Genomic DNA, 22,735 nt, shown 5'->3' on the forward strand with positions numbered 1-22,735 from the left:
TAAGGTTTAACAATAGGTTCGTTGAGTCACCGAGAGGTTAACGAAGCACTTTTTTTCTTTTTTTGTCAGTGTTCCAATCTCTTTGTATAGTTGTGTCAAACAGCACACTGAACAGAAATAATGGGAAAATCTTGTTGGTGGAATGACCGGGGTTGTCATTTTGCAATACCAGTGTAAGACCTGCTTAAGCTTCAGGCTTCTAGCTGTGTACAGGGTGGCTGATTACAAATTTCTCAGCAAGAATATTAAATATTAGTTTCTCTATCTTTTGCATTCAACAGTGTTGGAGATGGGGGGATCTGAGCAATTACAGTTGGTTCAACAGTTGCTTCCCACTTAGTATTTAAAATGGTTTTGTTACAAGAAGTCTTTTGGGGTTTGGCATTAGAAAAAGGGTGAATTGTAGCCCTTAATTACGAAGTGCAGGAACAATTGCAGCCGGACAGGCAGTGGTCCAGCTCCTCTCTCACTGAGTGAGCAACGCTTTTGTGCTGTGCCATCCCACTGCACAAATGACCATAGTGGGCTGCTGCTAGATTGAACGGTTTTGATCTCTTTTAGGAAGGGGTTTGAAAACTCTAGTTTTGGCTTTATCACAGCAGTCCTTCAGGCTTCTGCCCTGTTGCTCTGAGAAAATCTGTTACCGTCGCTGCCCCAAAGAGCTTCCCATGGAGGCAGCTGGTGGGGGGAGCGTGGGATTAAAAACCAGCTGCTAAATCCAGTTATACTGGGATATCAGTGGCTTGGCTTGTTAGGTGCAGTGGCAAAGTAGTTGCGAGGAAAGACTGAAGGTGCAGTGTTTAGCTGGCAGCCTGGCTCCTTTGCATGTGCAGGCTTTGAGGAGTTTGGGGGAATTAAGCTTGTGAAGGTGTGGGATAGGGTTGCACTCCGTGGCATGTGGGTGAGCTGTGACTTGCCAGATGCCACCTGGGGCAGGGAGAGACTTTTCTTCCCTTATCTCTTAGCCCGTGGGTGAGGGCATCTCTTGCTCATCAGAGCTGGGTGGCGATGGGACTTGCAAGAGTGCCTGCCAGTGGCAGGTCTCCAAGAAACTCTTGCCTTTTCCCTCTGGAGCACCTCTCCAGGCTGGGTTTCTCCTACACTCCAAGGCAAAGTGTACCCGTTATCACCAAGGCATTGCTGTTTGCCCCAGCTGTGCCTCCTTTCCAGGCATGTCGTTAGGTGAAGACATCGTCAGCCAACTCACAAACCACTCTTGCACCGTGGTGCGCTACACTTCCAGCAGAGCTCATGCTGGGAAATGGAAAATACAGATCTTTTTGGGACACAACTTCGCTTCCCCCCCCGCCGGGAGCCTCTGTGGTGGCTGGCTGGCTTACCCATGTCAGTGCTTTCTCCTGTTGGGAATGTTAAAAATACCCACTACGATTTTCCCTTTCCACATACCAAAATATATTAATGTGCTGCTGCTTTGATTACTCATTTCCTCTTCCTTTGTTCCTTTCGCAACTGAGTAAAGGACTGCGGGCACATACTTCAGTAAAATCTTGTATGTTTAAGAAGTCTGAAGCTAAATAGATTCTCCTGGGTTAATATCTGTCTTTGTTGGCAGAAGACTTCTGTTCTCATCTGTTAAATACATATTTAAAAATAAGTCTGGATAAAGTCACTTTTATGGTGTTCATACTGAGAATATCTTTGCTGCCTGATTTATTTTTGTAGAGAAAAGAAATTCTGATATGAACAAGATTAATACTCCTACCATGAATTTAATATATTCTTACAGGAAAACTTCGGTGCTACATTGCTGTAGGAAAATTTCCAAATTGTCTCATTTATTTCAAGGTTTCATTTCTTCCTCCTGTGCCATCACCTCTGTGCACGCATATTCCCCCCTCTCTGAGTTCCTGTGAGACCCAGTTCAACTTGGGTAGAAACTTGATGAAAGCACCAGCATGACACTGTTAGGTTGTATATGGCTCAGTTGTTGGGTAGCTTCGGCAGTCTCTGCACCGTTGGTGTGTGGAGGTACAAAGGTTAATAAATTCAGCCATAAGGATCCGCTTAAACATTGCGCTGAGTGACTTGCTAACCCTTCAAGGCTGGATATTTTTTGTTTCTCCATTGCTGCTGCTTTGGTGAGAAATTTGGAGAAAAGCTTTAGCACTGCGTGGTCTCGAGACCTACATAGTAAGTGGTAGGTTTAAAACTTTCTTGTGTGTCTGGAGAAATTCAAGTGAATAGGTTGACCAATACGGTGAGGGCAAAGTTGAGTAGAAATTCAGAGACTTGAGCAATAAATTAAGACAGATGTCTTTGTAGGTATGTACAAACTTCAGAAACATGTCCTCTAAACAAAATGCCATCCTTGTTAGCAATCAGTCATGGTTTTCCTGTCGTTCTGGCACTGAGGACATCTGCTTTGCCCTGGATTCAAAGCAGAGGACAGCTTGTGCCTGCCTGGGGAGGTGAGGCATGGGTGGTGGTGGTGGTCCTGCCAGGCAGCCTGAGAAAAAACGGTGTTGGTGGGGCTGTGTGAGGCTCACAGGGAGGTAATTACTGCTTCTGGATGCATGGGCAGCTAACACACTTGAGACTTTTCCTTCACTATTTGCAGCTCTTGTGTATAAAAACCTGGGTTGGTTTTTTTTTTTTTTTTTTTGTAAATGAGCATTAGCCTCTCAGTACTTGGATGCCATTCATACTTTCACAGCAATCTGCTAAGGCAAAAAAACCCCCCAAACCTGGCCTTAAAGGCCTTTTCTTTTGTTTCTGTCTCCTTTTATTTTACATTTATTTTTTAAAATATAAACAAGAATACATAATACAGGAATGTATATTTAGATAGATATATTTACCCTATACACTGGGAAAGGGAAAAGGTTTCATTCCAGCTGTTTTTTCTTTGCAGATTGCTGTGAAAGTATGAAGGGAATTTGAGTCTTGAGAAGCTACTGCTCGTACCTGCTTTCCTCTGTCCTCCCATGCTTGCAGAGACTGAATTGAATGTAAAGAGATGAAAGGGTTGTAGCAGCCCCAAATTTCTCAAGAGATGATCTTCCAATTTTTTACTTGGAATTCGAGGCTCTGTCTCATTTGTGACCAGAGGGGAGTCAACTGTGTAATTGCTGTGGATGCTGTACAGATTGTTTTAATCAAGTTAAAGTGGTAGAACATGGCAAGGGTAGGTGCAGAAGTCTCAGAATAAATATACTTATGCTAGTGCAACTTATTCCTGTGTCAAAAAAGGATTAAGCTGTCTTGGAGGAAGATAGCCTGATACCCTCACAGCTGAGTCCCTTCATTTGCCTTGTTTTGGCAGAGCCAATTTGGGGAATGACACTGCATGCACTTATGTCAGCAGATGGAGCAGGGGATAAGATGGGTGACAGGCAGCTTTGTGACCCCAGCCGAAGGACAAGCAAACAGTTGTGCTAGTAATGAAAAAAAACCCCCCTGTGTCCTAGGAAAGGGTGCCATGCTAGCTGAAAGAGCCACAGCAAAAGCCTGAGCAAACCCAGCCAGGCCGAGCAGCGCCCGGCATTGGAGCTGTCGTATCGTATCTGCCCCCGGCTTCAGGGGATGGTAGCTGTGCTCTGAGGCTTTCTGTGGATCCGAGGTGAAGATTATACTGTGAATATATATTTATACAATAGACCACAACAGATGTCAAAGAGCCTTTGTTGAGGGGCACAGTGGCTTTCAACTTGTGTAAATGGCTTTTGTGTGCGATAAACCCGAGCTGCTATGGACTGTCACATCAACTTGGCTTGTACAAACCTCTGTTAACTTTCCAGACAGCTAATCGGAATAACAAAACAGGCATGGCTTGATTCCTCCCTCCCATCCAGGTGCTGGGCACAAACAGATTTCAGGTGTGGTTGTGCGTGTTTAATGCTTCTGCCTGGCTGACTCAAGAGTCCTGGCTTAAATCCGTACCTGGATCCTGCTGCCGGACAGGTTTGTGGTGCAGGAGACCCCTTGATGCTTGAAAACTGCACAACGTGCAGAACTGCTGCTCAGTCTGGTAATCTAAACTCAGTTTTGGCCATTAATCTGCTATCTTTGTCTCTTATTTTTAATATGTAATCCTGCATTAATATGGCCTTGGCAAACCCCCAAGTTCTAGCATTGCATGCAAAGCCAGAACTAACGAGTTAATCAATGTTGGGTTTATTGAAATGTATTATTATACCTTGAGCGAATCTGTGAAAGCCATGCATTGCAGTGCAGCTGGGCAGTGCTGTGGTGAGAAGAGGAAAAGTTGTTTTAGTCAAGTTGATATGTTGAGAATATTAGAAATGTAAGCTTAATCATTTTCTAAAACATGGTTAAAAGATGTAGCTGCCTTGCTGATCGGGATTGGCTCTATCAGGCAGCTTTGGAGAAGTGAGACTTCACTGCTGCCCGGCTTGCAGAGGCAGTGCCTCTGAGCAGCTGTACTGACATCTTTCCTTGCCTTAACATCAGCAGAATTGTTCATGCTGGTGCATTCATATGGCTACTTGTGCAGCCTTTTTTGCTGTCAAACTACACCTTCTGATGTAACACACGTGATGGAAAGTAACGATGTGATGGGGAATCTTCTGGCTGTTTGGAGCTGCTGTGTGAGTGACCTTGGCTGCTATCGGTGCCCGCTTGGGATGTGAGCAAAACCACAAGCTGAGAGAATCAGTGTCTGTATTCAACCTTTAGCTTAGATTTTGCTGCTCCTTGGTCCTTTGTGAGAAAATGCAGTGAGCATTTTTTGTTCATATTTTGAGAAGTATCATTTCCCAGTTCCCCATGCACAGAAGTGAGTGGTGACGGAAGAGCAAATGTCAGATCTGGTCTCAGCTTGCAAGGAGAGCAGGGAAAGGGAAAATGCTTACTCAAAAGGCCGCCAGCTTACTGCATGGTTGTTTAAATGCCGCTCAAATAGTTCAGGGTGGTGTAGGCAGAGCGTGTCTGTACATGAGTGTGTGAAGGAAGGAGCTGGGGAAGCCTCGGGGACTCCCTGGAAAATAGCGATGGGAAGATGCAGACTTGCTGAGTAATACTGAGAGCCCTCTCCGGGTGCAGTCCTCCCCCAGCCCTCTCTTGCTGCAAGAAAGAAACCTTTGATTCTTTACAGGTGCTTTGGAAGAAGGTAATGTGAAGATAATTTGTTATCTTATGACTTTGGAGATAATAGGGTGTGGGGGGTGTGTGTTAGAAGTTAGTGATTTTAAGGGAGAATTTACGGTTTCTGGAGTCTGGTGGGGCCAAGGACACTTTCCTCTGGTCCTGATGTCAACTTTTATCCCAGATAACATGCCCTCACAAATACTGCAAGAATTGTTTTGGTTTCCTAGGATTTTTCAGTCCTGAATAATATAGAATCATAGAATTATTTAAATTGGTAAAGACCTTTAAAATCATCAAGTCCAACAGTTAACTTACGTCCCTAAGTGCCACATCTACATGTCTTTCAAATACCTCCAGGGATGGTGACTCCACCACTTCCATGGGCAGCCTGTTCCAGTGCTTGACAACACTTTGGGTGAAGAAATTTTTCCTAATATCCAGTCTAAACCTGCCTTGGTGCAACTTGAGGCCATCTTCTCTTGTCCTATTGCTTCCTACTTGGGAAAAGAGACCGAACCCCCCACTTCAATACAACCTCCTTTCAGATTGTTACAGAGAGCGATAAGGTCTTCCCTGAGCCTCCCTTTCTCCAGGCTGAACCTCCCCCAGTTCCCTCAGCTGCTCCTCACAGGCCTCGTGCTCCAGACCCTTCACCAGCTTTGTTGCTCTTCTCTGGACACACTCCAGCACCTCAGTGTGTTTCCTGTAGTGAGGGGCCCAAAACTGAACCCAGTATTCAAGGTGTGGCCTCACCAGCACCAAGTACAGGGGGACAATCACTTCTCTAGTCCTGCTGGCCACACTATTTCTGATAGGAGTGTCTTCATGCTCATGCTTGAGTGAATCCCATGGTTTGCTGGTGTGACAGGGTCTGTGCAGTTCCAGGATATTTGGATAAGCTGCTGGGCAGGAGGGCAGAACATGGTTTGCCAGCCCGTTCCTCACTCCGTGCTAACAACGGGTGTGCATGCTTTTCTCCCTGGATAAATGCGAGGTTGCTCATTCCACTTTCACCGATGCTAATTCCAACGCTGCGCTTTATCCCACAGCCCAGGTGGTTTCAGGGCGTCAGCTGCTGCACGGTGAATCCCTACTCTGCCTTATCTTGTGTGAACTTGCCCTGACGGCCGAGCTGTGGTAGAAACCTCCGGCACACTCCTGGCAAACCCTTACGGGAGGTACCGGGGTGCTCGCCGCTGCTTCTGCTTGGACAAGAGCGAGGTCACCCGCCAGATCATGGTGGCAATGTCATGTAGCTGTATTGTGCCTGGCTTGCCCTCGGCACGGCTGCTGCATTTTGTCAGGTGTTGGCTCTAAAGCTGTATTAAAAACAAAACAAAACAACCAAAAAACAAAAAAACAAAAACCCTGGAAGTAAAGGCTTTTGTTGAAGCAAAGCTGCTCTTCTGGAATTTAATAAATAGTGTGTCTGTGTTAACTAACATCAAGCAACTGAGAGCAGACAGAGCCCAACAGATGGTACAAACAGTGGCATGTTTGGAATGGAAAATATTTACCTAGAGGGTATTTGAAAGCGCTGAGACTGTGCTCTGCAAATGGCTTAATTGTATCAGCATAATCAAGTGAAGAGCAAGATGTATTGACAAGTCGAATTCTCCTCTTGCTGTTAGGAGTTTGTAGGGGGTGTCAAGCACTGTTGAACTTCACTTGAACAGGTTTCCTTCCCAGGGAAGAGTAACTTTAATATGTGAGCTGCTCACTCTGTAATTTTGAGAGTCTACAGCTTGTTTCTGTTGCTGCACAAATCATGCTGTCAGGTCAAGTATTTAAATGAAAGAAAGTTGTAGCTTGAACTGCTGTTTATTATGCTTGCCCTCCAGTCTTAGTTCTGGGAGGACTTCTGTTAAGAGAGCGTGGAAATAGAACTATAAAAGTAGAGTTTAAAAAGAATATAAAAAAAGTAGGTTAAATTTTGCAATCGGGGTCGAAACTGGCAGGGCCGTTTAGACCTTCAGCTCTTCTAGGTGGTGGGTGCTTCATGCATGCCTCTAAGTTGTACAATTTTAAAAGTGACATGTGAGAAGATTATGTGCGATCTTACTGGAAGCTGTGCCTTTTTTCCTTGCATAGGTGGCAGGTAAGATTCATATGTAATATCTTATTTTCTTGTCTTAAAACCAGTGCTTAAGTGTAGCTGGTCCTTGCTGGTGTTCACTGGGCGGTGTGAGGCAGCTCTGCTGTCTTTTGTGTCTTGTCTTTGGGCATGAAGAACAAGTTTTTTTCAGTGACGTATAGGGCTGCTTAAAAAACCTAAACCAAGCCAACCTAAATTCTAATTCTGCAGTGTTTTCTTCTACTGCAGCAATGCTGATGCCAAATGAGCTGCCTTTAGGTTTTTCTGGCAGCCCTCTTTCATAGAGTGTGAGCCCCACAGTGCTTTAGTTAGTTAATGCTCATGAACAAAATCATAGCTCGTTGCTCCCACTGTATGGATGAGGATTAGGCATGGAGTGGCTAAACAGCTTGTTTAATTTTATATTTTAGCTGTGGCAGATCTGGGTTTAGTTGACTTGTCTAGCTCAAGTTGCTGAGCATCCTCTGCTGAAGAGCTCTGGGAGAAGTTGAGTTTGGGAGTGAAGCTGTTCTCAGGAGGATCCCCTTTGCAGCTGGCTGATACGGAGTGTGTTGCTAACTGTGTAAATTAAGGAAAAGATACTGTTATCTGTTTGAGGGATTTATTGAACACAGGTACTCATCTGAGACTTCTTGCCATGTTCCTAGGGACTGCTGAATGTGAGGGCTTCCTTTTAGTCTGCTTGCCAGCTTGAGAAGATCCCAGGGAAAATACTCCAACTAAAGAAGCTGTTGGCTTAGCTAAATCATATGTGCTATCTCTTAAACTACTTAGTATTTAAAAAAAAAAATCATCTTAGGTACCCGTATTTTCCCCCCTTTTAATGTTAGTTTTTCAGAGGCACAAATCCCTGGAGATTATGTACATTTTGGGACCCAGGCATTTATAGAAGCTGTGCTTCTAACGTGCTGGGGCTAAACTATGAGTGACTCATTAACCAGATGGAGCAATAATTTATTTCTGTCTCCTCAAGTAAGCTAATCCCCTGGACCTAAACTGAATGAATATCCTGTGAAATGTGGTATCAGTGCAGGGTGAAACTTGAGATTTAAATGCAAAAAGTGAAGGTTATGTTACAAAATCCAGGGCAGTGTTAACTAGCAGAAGTCAGGTGCAAGCAATAATACTGCTCTGGAGCTCAAAAATAGTTATTTTCTGTGGCATGGGCTCTGTTTAGCGGAACAAAAGTGCAATTCTTTTGTTAAATGCAGGATGGGAACAGTATCAGAGTCTGTGCGTGGGCTAGGACAGATGTAGTTTGTTCCCCTTTTTCTGAATGACTAAGGGGATGTTGTGAGTTCTTGAATTTACGAATGAGACGGGAGCGTGTCTGCAAGTGGAGAGCCTGGCACGAGTGCTGGGCAGCCGGACTGTAAGAAATGTGCCTGATAAATGTCAGACTAAATATCCAGTACAGATGAAAAGTGATGAGCATTTAACCAAATACTTTGAAATTTAAGCATAGCTAAGGTTGCTGTGCCTCTCCTTGGAGGTAGCAAGGGGGTGTGTGTGTGTGCAATTTCTACCAGGTGTGCCTTGCCTGGGGATTGCAGCTTTGAGTGGGTAGAGAGTTGATGCAGCTGCCCTGGAAGGTTGTCTGAGGGAGGGCTCTGAGTGCTAAAAGTTCCCTTGCAGGACTTCAAGGTGGGAGAAATAACGTTTTTGTGAGGGTGTCTCATGTTCCATAGCTAAAAGGAATGGTAAAACTAAATCCTGAGGAACAGTTAGGCTGGTATGTGAAGGTGTCTTAATGTAGCGTTGTTTTTTTTTCTGTTTTACTAGAAGGAGCTTCTCTGGCCTGTTTCTTTTTGTATGGCATAGGAATTTTTTCCCTATAGATTGCTTCAGTTTTTTCCTAGTTGGCTTGTCAATGTAATACATAAGTATAAATGGGAATGGAGAAACTTTTTTAGTAATTGTAGATTGTTGGAGGACAGCTGGAAACTGTGTGGACCAAAACACTGCCTATTTACCCCATGGCAAGGATGCCTCTTCATAAAGATGTCTTGACAAGGGGTGGATGGTGAAGGATCTTGTCATTCTGCATGCAAGTCAGTAGCAATGGTATCCTTCTGGAAGTGATTTTTAAATGCTCTTGCGCATGCTGGACTGAGATGGGAAATTAGTGTATTACCTTCGGAGCAGAGCTCGTTTGCTGTTCCTGGGTGTGCTGAATCAATTCTAGCTACTGTCTGAGGCTGTTACTTGGTTTTGGTGTGTTTTTTTTTTTTTTTTTTTTTTGAACCCTACTTCCGTTTGGAAGGCTGGATTTGTGTATGTGAAATTCCCTGCTGGACTTCAGACATTAAATCTGCATGCCTCTGATCACAGTGTTTGGGGTAGAAGTGTTCATTTGGCCGATGCTCTGCTTAGCCCTGACGAGCGAGAGGAGGACAGGAGCAGCAATTACCGAGTCCGTTGAGGCTCTGACTCCTCACTGCAGTGCTGTGCTCTGGATCCAGCATAAGGTGCAAACAATGAGAGCAGGGTGATGGACAGAGGCTCAGCAGAGTTCACATTGCTCGGCCAGCTCTGAGATCAGACCTTGTCTAGTCTAGTACATATTCCCTGCTCGGACTAGCTGTTATAATTATGTATTTATGGCTCCTCTTGAAGCAAATGAAGCTTTTAAATGTGTCTAACCTCTCTGGTCTCAAAGCAGCGATCATTTTCTGCTAATGTTTGGTCCTGCCTTGGTGACCATCATGCCTCCTGACACTTGATGTCTCAAACCTTTACAACTTGTGTTTTGCTGAGTGTGTGATTTGACCTGAGCATCTGGTGTCGGGTGCTGGGAAATGTGTAGGGATTGCTTCAGGGTGTGATAGTCCTGGCTTGGCTGAAGCAATTGGATGAACTTGCAGCCCTCTGCGTGCTTGGGTATTGGCAAGGCAGAGGTGGGCTGTTCTGGGCTCTTTGTGGTTAGGTACTGTAATTGTTGCAGTAATGTATTATGATGATCAACTTGTGAAAAATCTGCTTAATTACATATTTACTTTGGGGATTAGCTTCTCCTGTAAGCATTCAATATTGACTTTGGCTGAGGCCAATTTTCAAGATCTGCTTCCTTCAAGAGATGACAAATATTAGATCACTTAGTGCAGGAAGCTGGTTTTATCAAGTAGTTGTAACTAATCATTTTGAAAGCTTGAGCTTAGTTTTGAGCATCTGTGCTTTTTCTCCCTAAAAGACAAACTTTCCTCCCATCCCTCTTAGCCCTTCTGAAACTTTCTGTGCTGATGTAATTCTAGACCCAAGCTGTTTTGGAGAGCTGTGCACATGCAGAAAATAAATAAAAACTGGGAGGAGGCTTAACATTAAGACAATTGATAAATAATTAGTGTATTGAAATGTTAGCCTTTTATTTGGATAACTTAATATCCAAATTAAAGTTTCCTCCTTGCTCTCTGTGCTACTCAATGCACTGTACAAATACATTATTACAGTAACTCTTCTCTGTCCAGAAATTATTACATATAACAACTCTTCCCTTGAGCTAGAGCCAGGCTCCAAAACAGACTCTTGCCAGTGTGGCAGGATGGCAAACCAGTTTATGATAGCAGCTTCCAAAACAACCTTAAATGTAATAGTGTCAGGTATTTAAAGGATAATCCTCTGCCCAGAAGCAAGGAGAGCCTGTCTTCCCCCTGTACCACACAGCTGCTACATGGACTTTATTCCCTGTGCCCTCAGTAGGCACATGTATTTTCTTTTTCTAAGCAGCAGTGGAAATACTCCAAGCAATATTGCTTTAAGGTGTGGGGCAGTTCTCCCTACCATTTTGGGGGTCATCTCCCTTGTGTCTAAGCCTGTGTGAAGCACTCATCCCCGGGTTAGTTGAGGAGAAGCGGGCGGGTGGGCTGGTGTATAGCTCTGTGGAGTCACTAACAGTACAAGTTTCCCCAACTGTTGTTGGGGACGTTTGCATGTGATGACTGTGCTGGGGGGATGCTGCAGTTGGGCAGTGGTTGCAAAGAAGGTGACAAAGATTACAGGAGACACAACCTGGGCTAGATCCCTTGCCTTTGATTCCCAAGAGAATGGGTCTCCCAAGGGATAGTTGAGTTGTCTTTTCTTGTGTAGAGGAGAATGTAGTTGAAACACATGCTTCCCATGGTGGTTTTTAAACTGAGTTTGTGAATCAGGAATTGCACTTGCTTAATCAGTTTTGATTGTGTTTTTCAATGGTTTGTGCTCCCCCTCCCCCGGAACAAACAGTCTGGGGAGGATTTAAATTCTTCCTGCAAAAATCTAGGTCTGTTTATAGCGATCAGTTGTGAAATGAGAAAATTGGTCATGTCTTGGCCTCAAAATGAGATTTTTAGCTTCCTCCTGACTCTTTATTTTTTAACTCTCTGGTTCCTGCTTTAAAAAAAATAAAATGCTCTGAGCATAAATAGTGTTTTCAGCAAATTATCCTGGAGTCATCTGGTCTGTTAGTGCCCTGGAAGTTGTACACTGTTACATGCACAAAATAAGTAACAGATCTTCCTGTTTTCCTATAAATGTGTGGAATTTTCATGAGTTTAAAGCTGAGTTTTAGACTTCAAAAAGCAGTTTTGAAAATACCTGATTCTTTATGGTTGACTAAAATTTAGGGCACTCTTCCTTCTTCCCCTCCTACTTCTGAAGCTGTCATAAATCTGGGAACAAAAGGAAGTTGAAATTTAACTCCCGCTTGCCAAGATAAAAATCTTAATTTGTTATGTTTGATTTATGGAAAAAAAAAAAAAAGTGTTTCTCTGCATGTACTGGTCCTTAATTAACAGCCTCTGAAAGTGCTGTCTCATGTATTTATGAAAATGCTTTATGAAGTTCACTTGGGAAGGGAGAATGAGGAAGATGAAGAAATGTAAGGAAAGAGAATTGCTCTCTTCCAAGATCAGCAGTCTTGCAGTTCCTTCCTATCCAGGCTAACAATGTTGAAGCAAATGGTAAATGATTCTGGAAGTTGTTCCATGACTGATATAGTTTGGTAATTTTATTAAAAGGTCTTTTAACGCTTCTCTAAAACAGTGACAAAGTTTCTTTTATTATTGCAATTGGTGGGAGAAATAATATTGAGGAAAACCTGTTAAAAACATGATTTTTTTTTTTCTTTTTTGCCTATAGGTTTTTTTTTAAATACAGCTAAGAAAAAGCACAATGGAGTTTTACGAGTCTACCTACTTCATCATCCTCATTCCTTCTGTGGTTATTACAGTCATCTTCCTCTTCTTCTGGCTTTTCATGAAAGAAACTTTATATGATGAAGTCCTTGCAAAACAGAAAAGGGACCTAAAGTTTCCACCTACCAAGACTGATAAAAAGAAAACTGAGAAGAAGAAGAACAAGAAGAAAGAAGCTCAGAATGGGAACATCCATGAGTCTGACTCTGAAAGTACGCCTCGGGACTTTAAGCTCTCTGATGCCCTGAGTACAGATGAAGAGCCCATCGCTCCTGTGCCCGTGAGTGTGACTGAAGCATCTACCGGCGTTAGAGAACGGAAGAAGAAGGAGAAGAAGCATAAGGCTGTTCAAGATGATCATGTAACTAAGGAGTCAGAAGGATCCAAGTCTTCAGGCAAGAAAGTAGATCCAGTCCCTGTTACAAAACAGCCCACTCCACCATCTGAATCAACAGCATCTAAGAAGAAGCCTGGGCAGAAGAAGCAGAAAAATGGAATGGGTATCTGATGTTGCATATGCTTCTTGCACAGAACGCCAAAACTGTGTTCTGCTTTTTGCAAGGCCACAGAGTGTCTCTCAACTGTTCTGCCTGATCTCTGTGGGGCAAAGCTCACTTCTAACCTATTCCTTTTTATGAGCTATTGCTTTTTTTCACCCTGTTTTTCATCTGGCAGCAATGCTCTGGTTTTCCTCCTCCCATCCTTGCTTTCTTCTACTAAAGATTGTTGAGTAAAACCATAGCTTGTATCTCTGCTTTGCTCTGTGGTTAAACTACTTTGCTCTCAGGCTGTGAAAATTTTGATTACCTGAAAGAAGTCATCAGATGTTTGCTGTGTGCATTCTGATGTCAAGCTATGAAAAAGTGCAGTCCTAAGAGTAGTTGCTCTGATAAGGAAGGACACCTAGATTAATGTCATAGCAAACTGTGCAAAATAAATCACTGTTTAAGTGCAGGCTTAATGTACAAAGAAGTGTTTGGTGGCTGATTCATGGGAAGAAGCACTTAGAGCTGCTTCCCACCTGCTACACCTCTATCATTGAATGGAACTGATGCTAGAAGAAAACTGGTCCAGCTGTTATAACTGAAACATCCACCCTAGAACAGAACAAAAACTGTAGTCAGAATTGTCTGTGACTGTCTTGACCATATCCTCAGCAGGAGTCGATATGTCTCAGTGTGTTCTGACTGAATGGAAGTCAAAAGATAATAAAAATACCCAGTTTCAGAAATAAGTGAGAAGTGAGGTATTTGCAAATCGCCCTTTTGAGATGCAGGCATAATAGTTTTGCTACAGGGAGTAAGGAAAAAGAACGACATTGCTGCTTGATGTGGTGGATTTTTTCTTTTTCTGAAAAAAGGGAGAAAAAAGACCCACCCACTGCCAACAAAAAAGTATCAAATCTTGTTTGTGGGTGTTCTCTGAAAATCTCTGTGGCATGGTTAAAATGTGGTCTGCAGGCACTGTTCTGAGGGCAGCCACAACTAACTCTTATCCTTGATTACAGGAGCTAGCGCCATAACCCTGTGTTGTGTGTGTCAGCTCTGACAAGAATATTATATAGGACAGGCTGTCCAAAAAGATAAAAAATTTCTCATAGAAACAACTTTTAAAAAGAACAGTTCCCTAATGTGAAACACTTATTTTCTGCTTCTCACAGTCCCAGTAGCTATTGGGGGTGTGTGTGTAAAATACCCAGGTGGGTTCATGGTGGGGAATAGAATACATCCTGCAAATGAGAAACTAATACGGGTAACATGTGCTGTTGCAGTAAAACCTGGATTAGATTTGTTAAACTGTTACTTGCATTGCCATATGTTCTGCTTGCAGATAAGATTCCTGTCTGTCAAAACACTAGGTGCTGTGGCTCTTGATTCTACTAAACCTTCCTATTGCTTTGGGGTCTCATCTGATGTGGGAAGTGTATGTGTTCGTGAGTGCGTGTGTATACATATGTATGGATAACATTGTGTTCTAATTTAAAATACATGGGTTTCTCTTTTCTGGGAGTGGACTTCGGTTATTACAGACTTGCTGATTTAAAAGTGATGATGAGAATATACAGAGGAGCATATTGTCTTAATTGTCTGTTACAGATGATCAAGATACTAAGACTGATTCTGTTGTATCTCCTGCCAAAAAGCAAGAGCCAGTGCTGCTCCACCAAGAGATAAAGCAAGAAAATGTATCGGGAAAGAAGAAAGTCTCTGCAAAGAAGCAGAAAGTTGATAATGGTGAGAATACAGACTGTGACTTAGTTCAAATAAATCTAACTACTAAACCTTTTTGCCATCTATACTTTAGTTCATCTTCCTTTGGAAAAGAAACTTGTATTTAATTTGGAAAAGCAGGAATTCCAGATAGTGAAGGTTATTCAGCCTGAGATACTGTTTTATTTTATGAGCATCTGGTACCACTGAACACGGGATGATGCTGTGAATGTTTCTGAGCTCTTTTAGATCCAAACATCCACGCTTGAATTGAGGAGCAATGTGTTGACTTAGAGTATAAACTGAACAGGCTTTAAGTTGCTCTGAGCAAGGCATGTCTCTGCAGTCATCTGCCCCAAACAGGACTGCAGCTTTTTTAGCCAGTCGTTTTGACCACGTTCCCCTCATATTGTCCTTTTGTTAGCTAGCTGTTGCTCCACCATAAACTGTTCATCTTTGCTGTCAAGGCCTTTACTGTCTGTCATCCCTCACTCTCTGCCAAGATGCTGTTTCTTGTCTCCTCTTGGCTCAGTGTGTCTCTGCTTATTTTTTTGTTGTTTGTTTGTTTTTTCCAATGAGTGCCATTGTTCCTGTGGCTTTTGGGAAGGCCGTGACCATGAAGTTCTGTGAGGTCACTTTGTTAGCTTCTCAAAACTCTTCTTTACTGGGACAGTCATGAAGAAGTTGGCAGCTCCTGAAGTAGACAATGTTGGTCACTGTTTCCTTTACTTTGGTCAGGTCACTGGTGTCCAGATCAGCTGTGGGCCCTGGTCAGACCTGGGTGGGGTTCCAAGTAATGTTCCTGTATGTTGTAACAACTGAAAAACTATCAAATTATCCATGGAAGAAACTTACTGATGGGGAACCTAGGATGTGCTTGCCTTATATAGATGTTCTTGTGCTTTTCTTGATGTGTCCATTGCCCTTTTTTGAGGGGCCATGTTGTGGACCACAAACTTGTCCATCTGTGGCAAATAAGTGCAGTACCAGCTCAGCCAGCACTAAAGCTAAGCTGTCAGTGCTACTTGGGAATAGCTCATGCATTACTTGAACGCAAGCTCTTTTATTTTAAAGCCACCTGTCCAACATGCCAGAGTAAAAATTAGCTGCAGTGGGCATCTGTATTAGCCAAGACAGTACTATGGGGATTTCAGATGTTACTGACACTGCAAATTGTCTCACTGATATTAAATAAGTTTTGAAAGGAAAGGAATAAAATGAAGAGGAGGTGTTAATAAGGTGAGGATGGTAACTGGATTAGATCGTGGCTATTTCTGCTGGAGGAGAGCTTTCCTCACTTCTGAGCTTGCAGCGTACCTGCAGGTGTTTGCTGGCTGTTTAAGTGGAAAGACTCCAACAGGTGATGCAAAAGGTCCATCTGGCCTATTCTGCTCTTTAACAGCATCCAGAATACAAAAGTGTTTTGTAACTGGCTCTCTGGCAGCCAGGAATGCATATTTGTCTTGCACTGATGCATGAAAGCTTGCATCCCACCCAATTCCTCCTCTCTCTGGTTTGCCGTGTGGCATCTGTTGTCCATCAGCCCTTCAGTCTGCGCTGGCTGGGTCGGTGAGCTTTGCTGCTGTGGCATGGCTTTGTGCACAGTGTCTTGCATACTTCAGGCAGCGTGGACCAACAGCTCGGGAGCGGGGCAAACAGCAAATCCAGCTCTGACTGTATCTGTTGTCCCTGGTCTGTTGCTCTTCCTCTTCCTTCCCCTGCTTTTGTCTTGGCAATGTGGGCTGAAAAGTTCTTTGCAGATGGGCTGATCCTCACCAGTTGATACAGTTCTGTGTGAATGGAGACCCGGGGTCAGCCAATACCTCTGGGTACCTCTCTGAATATTAATGATGCCTAAAGCCTGCTCTGACAGATGAGATATCTTCATTAAGTGCAGTTGAGTCTGCATGTGAAAGAAGCTTGATTGCTGTCCCTACCACACATTCTGCTTAAATGGCTTAGTTCACAGGTGATGTAAACTGGGTGAAAATGCTGGTACCCACTTATAAAAGACTTTTCTCCTACTTCAGGGATGGTGAATGATTTTATATGCAGCCAGAAGTAAACCAGTCTCATTGATACTATGTGCAAGTTTCTCATTTAAGTGAAATGAAAGTCAAAATGTAAAGTTTCTTCTCTGCCACTTTTTGAAATGCTAAAAGGCAGCTTTGGAAATAGAAATTTAATTGAAGCTATTCAATTACTATGCATTAGAGACCTTTATTTAATGAATTTACCTGAAGAGCTTTAATGAGTTAAGCTGTGAAGGATAATAGAAATAGAGTATAACTAACTACTGAGGTTAGAGATGCTTTAATCCAACTCTCTAATACGTTATGTACCTTTTCTAAAAATGTTGATATTAATAATTACACAGCTTCAACTCATCCTGTGGACGTTTGATTACAGTTTTGGTGGATGAACCTCTTATTCAAGCAACTACTTATATTCCTTTGATGGATAATTCTGACACTGGCACTTTGGAAAAGCGGGAAGTGGTTGAAATAGCAAAACAAAACATGAATGAGGGGATCCAGAAGAGCGGTGGCAAGAAACTGAAGAATGAAACGGATAAAGGTAAGAAATTGGTAGTGCAGTCTGGCATAACCTGCTTGCAAACCTGAACAGGGGCTACATGCTGTGTGTGTGAGGAGGAGAATCCTCTCTTACTTGCTAAGAAGAAGTGATTTGAGGAGAACATTTGTGACTGCAGGACACTGTTCTTGTCTGTGCTCATTTCTGCCCTGTCTTTGGCACTGTTGAAAGGGCTTTGTGCCATCTGAATCCTTGTAACGCTGACCGTAGGCTCTTGTGTCCTCGCAGGGAGCAAACGGGTGATCACAGACCACACAGATGCGTGTGAGCTGGTTTTACAGTAGATAGTTCAGGCACTGCTAACGGTGATGGACTCTAAACCAAGGGCTTTCAGCATGGGCTGTTGGGAGTCGGCTTGAGGCTGAGAGCGCAGCCTGTAAGCTCTAGGGCTGTTCACAAAGCTAGCTGGGGCTGACAAGCTAGCGTGTATCTCAGAGGTACCTGAAGAAGCAAATTGCCAGTGGACATAGTCTGACAGTTTCCAGGAAGACTCTGAAATTTCTTTTTAGTGCAGTTGGAATTGGATGGGACAGGGGAGCTTCCTTCATGCTCTTGCATGGAGGCCTGGAATGATTCATGAGCATTGTGTCCCACCCTGAAACTTGAAATAGGCCACTGAACTGTTCAAAGCATGCTAAACTTACTGAGCCGTGAGGCCTTCAAATTTGTGGGCAGCCGGAGCGGAGAAGCCAAGTGGTTGAGCAGTGGTTCCCTGCTCAGGTTTGTGCAGACAGCTGGCTCTCCAACACTGTCTGGTCACTCGCTACTCTCTTTGGAACCTTTGTTTTTAGACTTATCTTCTAAAATGCCCCCTTGAAAGTTTTCTGGCAACTCTCTGTGGTATCTAGTCTGGATTCCCACTTGCCTGAGGCTCCTCCTGTGCTTCTAGCTCAATGACTATTACTGCCCTGCAGCATCAAAGCCTCTCACATGCACCGGTCCCTTCTCATTTCCTTTGCGAGCTGTGACTTCTACATGAGCTCCTTCCTAATTCTCTCGTGTCAGCTGGAATTTGCCCTCCCAATACAGAAATCTTTCCCTGTTCTAATTGTAAGCTTCTTGGATGCAAGGGCAAGGTCTTCTGCTCTTCAGAGAGCACAGGGCTTAGGCTGGTTCAGGACAAGCTGCTATTGACTCCTGGCTAACCAGACTGTGGTCTGAGGATTTTGGCATATTCCTGATAACAGCAGCATTGATGATGTCAATGCAGCAATGATGTGATCTGGAGTCTGTGGTCAAGACTTAAGTTGCATTTAGGACTAGGAGAGAGTGTGCTAGAATTTCTCAGCACTTCCCGCCCCGACCTCCCTGCACACAGTTATTCAGTGATTTGTTTTTATACTTGATAATTTCTCTTAGGGGCTTAAGTATCACAAGCACTTCTTCGTTCTTCATTTATCTTTCAAACTCTGGAGAGGTTTGGGTTTGATGGATGGCTTGGTTTCAATGGCATGTTTAGCACCTCTGGCGAGAGATCTAGACCCATCTCCATGAGCTTTGGGACACTTCCTGAATCAAGCATCACTTTTAAGCTTTTCCTTTTTTTTTTTTTTTTTTTTTCTTTCTTATTTTCCCTCTCCAGTGCCTTCACATACTTTTGTGCACTGGTGAATATTTGACAGAAATACTGAGTGCCTTGGTCTTGTGTTTCCATTTACTTAAGTTAGGGGGCCACCTAATGACCTATGTATGTGCAGCCTGTTTTTTATGAACAAATGTTGTTTTTGTTCCTGTATAGAGTATAGCTGAGTTAAATTGTGTTTCCTTGTTTGTGTCTTTTTAAACACTGATTTATTTTCCTACTGCTGAACTGCTTCTGCAGCAGTTAATTTACAAACTTAGACTGAGGGAATATTTTTCTGTTTTTCATATATTGTAAGCAGAAATGTGCCAGTTCTTAAATTTATTACCTTTTCATTTGCATATCACATGTGGAGCCAGGCTGTCCTTTAAATTGAAAGCTCAGTTTGAATTACTGTCATAATACACTAGGAAGGACTCTTCAAGTTTTCACATTCATGCTATTTTTTTCCTTCAAAATCCGTGTTATGCTTTGTCGTCTTACTAGCAACACTATAAATGTTACCAACTGTACAAACAAAGTGGTGGGATTTTTTTCCCAAAACTGTCAGCTGGCAGATTGTTATCGGATTTAAATCGGAGATATGTTGTTTTTGCTGAATGTTCATGACCTTTTACTTTTTGGTATTTCAGAGTGAAATTAAATATAATGCATAATGATACCCCATCACATGCTGTTATGAGGCAAAATAAATAATTCGGTATGGAGTCCAAAGTAAATATATCCTCCCTTCTGTGTTGCAGAGAATGCTGAAGTAAAATTTAAAGACTTTGTAATGGCCATGAAGAATATGATCTTCACTGAAGATGAGGCCCGTTGTGTAGTGGAGGTCTTAAAGGAAAAATCCAGTGCAATTCATGATGTCTTGCAAAAGGTGAATGATGGGGCGAGGGGAAGGGGAAGAGAAAACTATTTAATACGGAGAAATTGGAAGAGGTGCTGTCAAATTATCTATACCGATGTTCTGTTGTGATTTGTGCATTCTGTCTTCGGAAGTCTTTTTTTTCCAGCTGGTCTGTGCTTGCTCTGCATGAGAAAGCAGTTGTCAGATGTCTGTGTGCTGCCATCTGCCATCCCATGGGCTGGCTAGACAGGCTGATGGCTTTTGACCACTCAAAGAGCAGACATAACCATGGAGAATAAGGTATATAGTGTAGGACTGCTGCTGCAGCTGATGTGCGTGTGTTGGCATGGGGGAAGGCTAGCTGGTGGCTTTAGGAGTGATCTTTCACAAATGGGTAAATAGGATAAGCTATAGTAGAAATAAAGAAAAAGCTGCTGTAGCTGTGCACTCAATCAGCTAATTCTGTGTTTCGTGAGTTTCTCCATTTTTTTTTTTACAAGTCCACACATTCTAGTCTGCTGAATTCTTCGGATATTTTTTCATAGGATTCTAGGGCAATGCAAGTTTGGAAGAGACCTCAGGGGGTTTGTAGTCGGGCCAGCTCTGAGGTCAGCCCAGGCTGCTCAGAAATATCTAGTCTGGCTTGAAACCTTCAGGCACTGAGACTGCACAACCCCTCTGGCCAACCCATGCCAGTGCTCAACAGTACTTTTTAAATTTTTGTATTAAGACAGAATAGAATGGTGACCACCAATATCTTACAAATATCTACTCTCCCCTCTCATGACTCATTAGGATTGTCACTTTGTGCTCGTAATATCCTGTTTGTCACACTTGAAGTCTTGCAATTCTGTATTTTTCTGCAGATAAGGTACCAGAACAGAAATGCAGATCTGGTTATGTGTCAATTCGGTTAATGCAATATAGTAACATATCACACAATTCAGGTTGGAAGGGGCTGTAGGAGGTCATGCAGTCCTACCACCTGCTCAAAATGGGTTCAACATTGAATTTGGAGCAAGTTGCTCAAGGATTTGTCCAGCTGGGTCTTGAAAACCTCCCAGGACAGAGACTTCACGTTCTTTCTAGGCCTTTGTTTCAGTGCTTGACTGAAAACCTAGTAGTGGTACACTTGCAATGACATGGTCTGTTTTATTTGGACCAGCAGGTAGCTTGCTTGCTGTGTTTTTTCTTTTACAGGAAGATTTGGTGTTAAAGCTAAACCTTTAGGATCAAAATGGGTTCCTGGGTTTGTATACAACCAAAGAAAGTAAGTTTCTGTACTTGGAAATGTGAATATTTTTCCATCTGTAGCCCATACAAGACACTGAGAGCGTGGTTTGTACTGCGTACGTACACAATAGCACTGAAGGAGAACTTCCAAACACAATGCCCATGCATTAATGGGCCTGAGGCTTCTTTGCTGCATCAGTTATCAGACTTCCTTGAGCGAAGCCTGAGCAGAGATGTTTAGGTTTGTCCCTTCTTTCATTTTTAGGACCAATATACAAGTGGCAGGACTGTGGGTATTGTTTCTTTAGTTCTGTTCACTGCAGTATCTCTGAAATTTCGTGTGTCTCTGCCAACAGAAATGTAATTATGTCACCTGGAGACGCTCCTGTAAAGTGGAAGGAGAGACCAGATCAGTGTTCCTTTTTTCCCTTTATAGTGAGATATTTCAAGAGATTAAATTTGCTGGATTTGCTTGCTTTGAGTGTGGGTTGGACCAGGTGATTTTGGAAGTCCTTTCCAACCTCAATTATTGAATGATTCAACATCTCTGCATCTTTTTCCTTTATTTCTTTTAATGGCTGTTCTTTCTTTTCCCCAGTGCTGCCACAGCAGCTCTCTTCCAATGCGGAAGCACCTTAAGAGCCCATTTATTCTCTTAATTGGTTTCAGTGTGTTTGAAAATGCATTTCCTTGTCTAATGAGATCGGCGCTGCAGGATCCATTAGCAGCAGAACTGGGTACTGGTGATGCCATGTACGCTGTGCAGACGGATGATTCGGGGGCAGGAGGGAGTGTTTCTTCCTCAAGTTTGCTCTGCTGCCTGCTAGTGTGCTCTGCAAGTACTTCTGGCATGTATGATCGTTTTTCTGTACGTTTTGCTGCAGGCTAGCAAGGCTGAGTCGGCTGCAGCTGTACATCAGCTACAAGACAAAGAGAAGATGCTTGCTGCGATGAAGGAGGAGGCAGCAGTTGCAAAGGAGCAGTGCAAGCAGCTAACCCAGGTAAATATAAAGAGGTTCCAGGTGTAGAGAGAGCTGTGGGAGAGGAGCAGGGGCTTGTAGGACTAGCAGCCAGCAAATGCTGGTTTACTGAGCTTCGTATAAACTAAAGGGTGGAATTTTTTTATATTGGGAAAGCTTATGAAGACACTGTGTTTGGTTTTATGATGCTATTAATGTATTTATGCAGAGTTGTTTTTCCAGAGCCTTTAAAGCTGAGACTCTTTTTCTTTTCAAAAGGTTATTTTAGAAACACCTCCTTCATGAGTAGAAGATGGTTTTGTGGATGCAAATATTAAACTTTTCTGCATTGCAGTTTTAATTTGGTACCTATTCTAGCTTTGACATGCTTGTGTGCTTCTAGGCATAACAATCATCAGTTTTCTTCAAGAAGGAAGCTACAGAAAGTGTAGACTGCCTGCTTAGTCCCTTGAGTTGCAGCTCCGATTTGCTTTAGGCTTACAGGGATGCTGATGCACCCTGTCAAGACTAGTATGAAACTTGACTTTTTTTTTTTTTAATGAATGTTTTGGAGGAAAGCAGTTACGGTAGAATAAATAATTAGACAGATATAGAGTGAATTGGAGACTTCTGTGGGGAGGATTCTTATGTTTTGGCTAGTATGGAAGCACATGGGCATTAGGCTTAAGAAGATTGCGTTGTGGGACAGAAGCTGGGCACAGAAATGCTGGGTGGCTAAGGATGGGAGCAGTGTGGCCAGAGGACACGGGAGTTGGGAGCCTTGGCAGATGAGAAGGGAAGAAGAGAGTGGGTTTTGTGTGAGCTCATGGCAGGGCACAGGTACATTTGTGGTGGGAAAAAGAGGTTTGGTATAGTCAATGTGTAACTAGGGAAAAAAGCCTCGTGATGTGTTTGGGGGGGGAAAAAGAAACTGTGGCTCAGGATTGCAGAATGAAAGGGGGGAGGCGTCTGCTGCTGAAGA

The 22,735-nt window shown here is 43.1% G+C and overlaps 1 protein-coding gene across 7 annotated transcripts in view; it reads left to right on the top strand.

Moving 5' to 3' along the window:
• KTN1 (kinectin 1) overlaps window positions 1-22,735 on the top strand; it is a 77,822-nt gene that overhangs the window by 11,507 nt on the left and 43,580 nt on the right. For 6 of the 7 annotated variants that reach the window (XM_033009748.2, XM_033009751.2, XM_033009752.2 and 3 more), the window contains exons 2-6: window positions 12,275-12,830; window positions 14,427-14,564; window positions 16,950-17,117; window positions 19,461-19,591; window positions 21,679-21,795. In XM_033009748.2, coding sequence (XP_032865639.2) covers window positions 12,308-12,830; window positions 14,427-14,564; window positions 16,950-17,117; window positions 19,461-19,591; window positions 21,679-21,795 — 1,077 coding nt within the window. In that variant the 5' untranslated portion in view covers window positions 12,275-12,307. The remainder of the gene's footprint in view (window positions 1-12,274; window positions 12,831-14,426; window positions 14,565-16,949; window positions 17,118-19,460; window positions 19,592-21,678; window positions 21,796-22,735) is intronic. The other variant, XM_033009753.2, reaches the window with a different exon arrangement.

The sequence above is a fragment of the Tyto alba genome, unplaced genomic scaffold (assembly GCF_018691265.1).
Source record: "Tyto alba isolate M040663 unplaced genomic scaffold, T.alba_DEE_v4.0 Super-Scaffold_29, whole genome shotgun sequence".
Taxonomy (NCBI): Eukaryota; Metazoa; Chordata; class Aves; order Strigiformes; family Tytonidae; genus Tyto; species Tyto alba.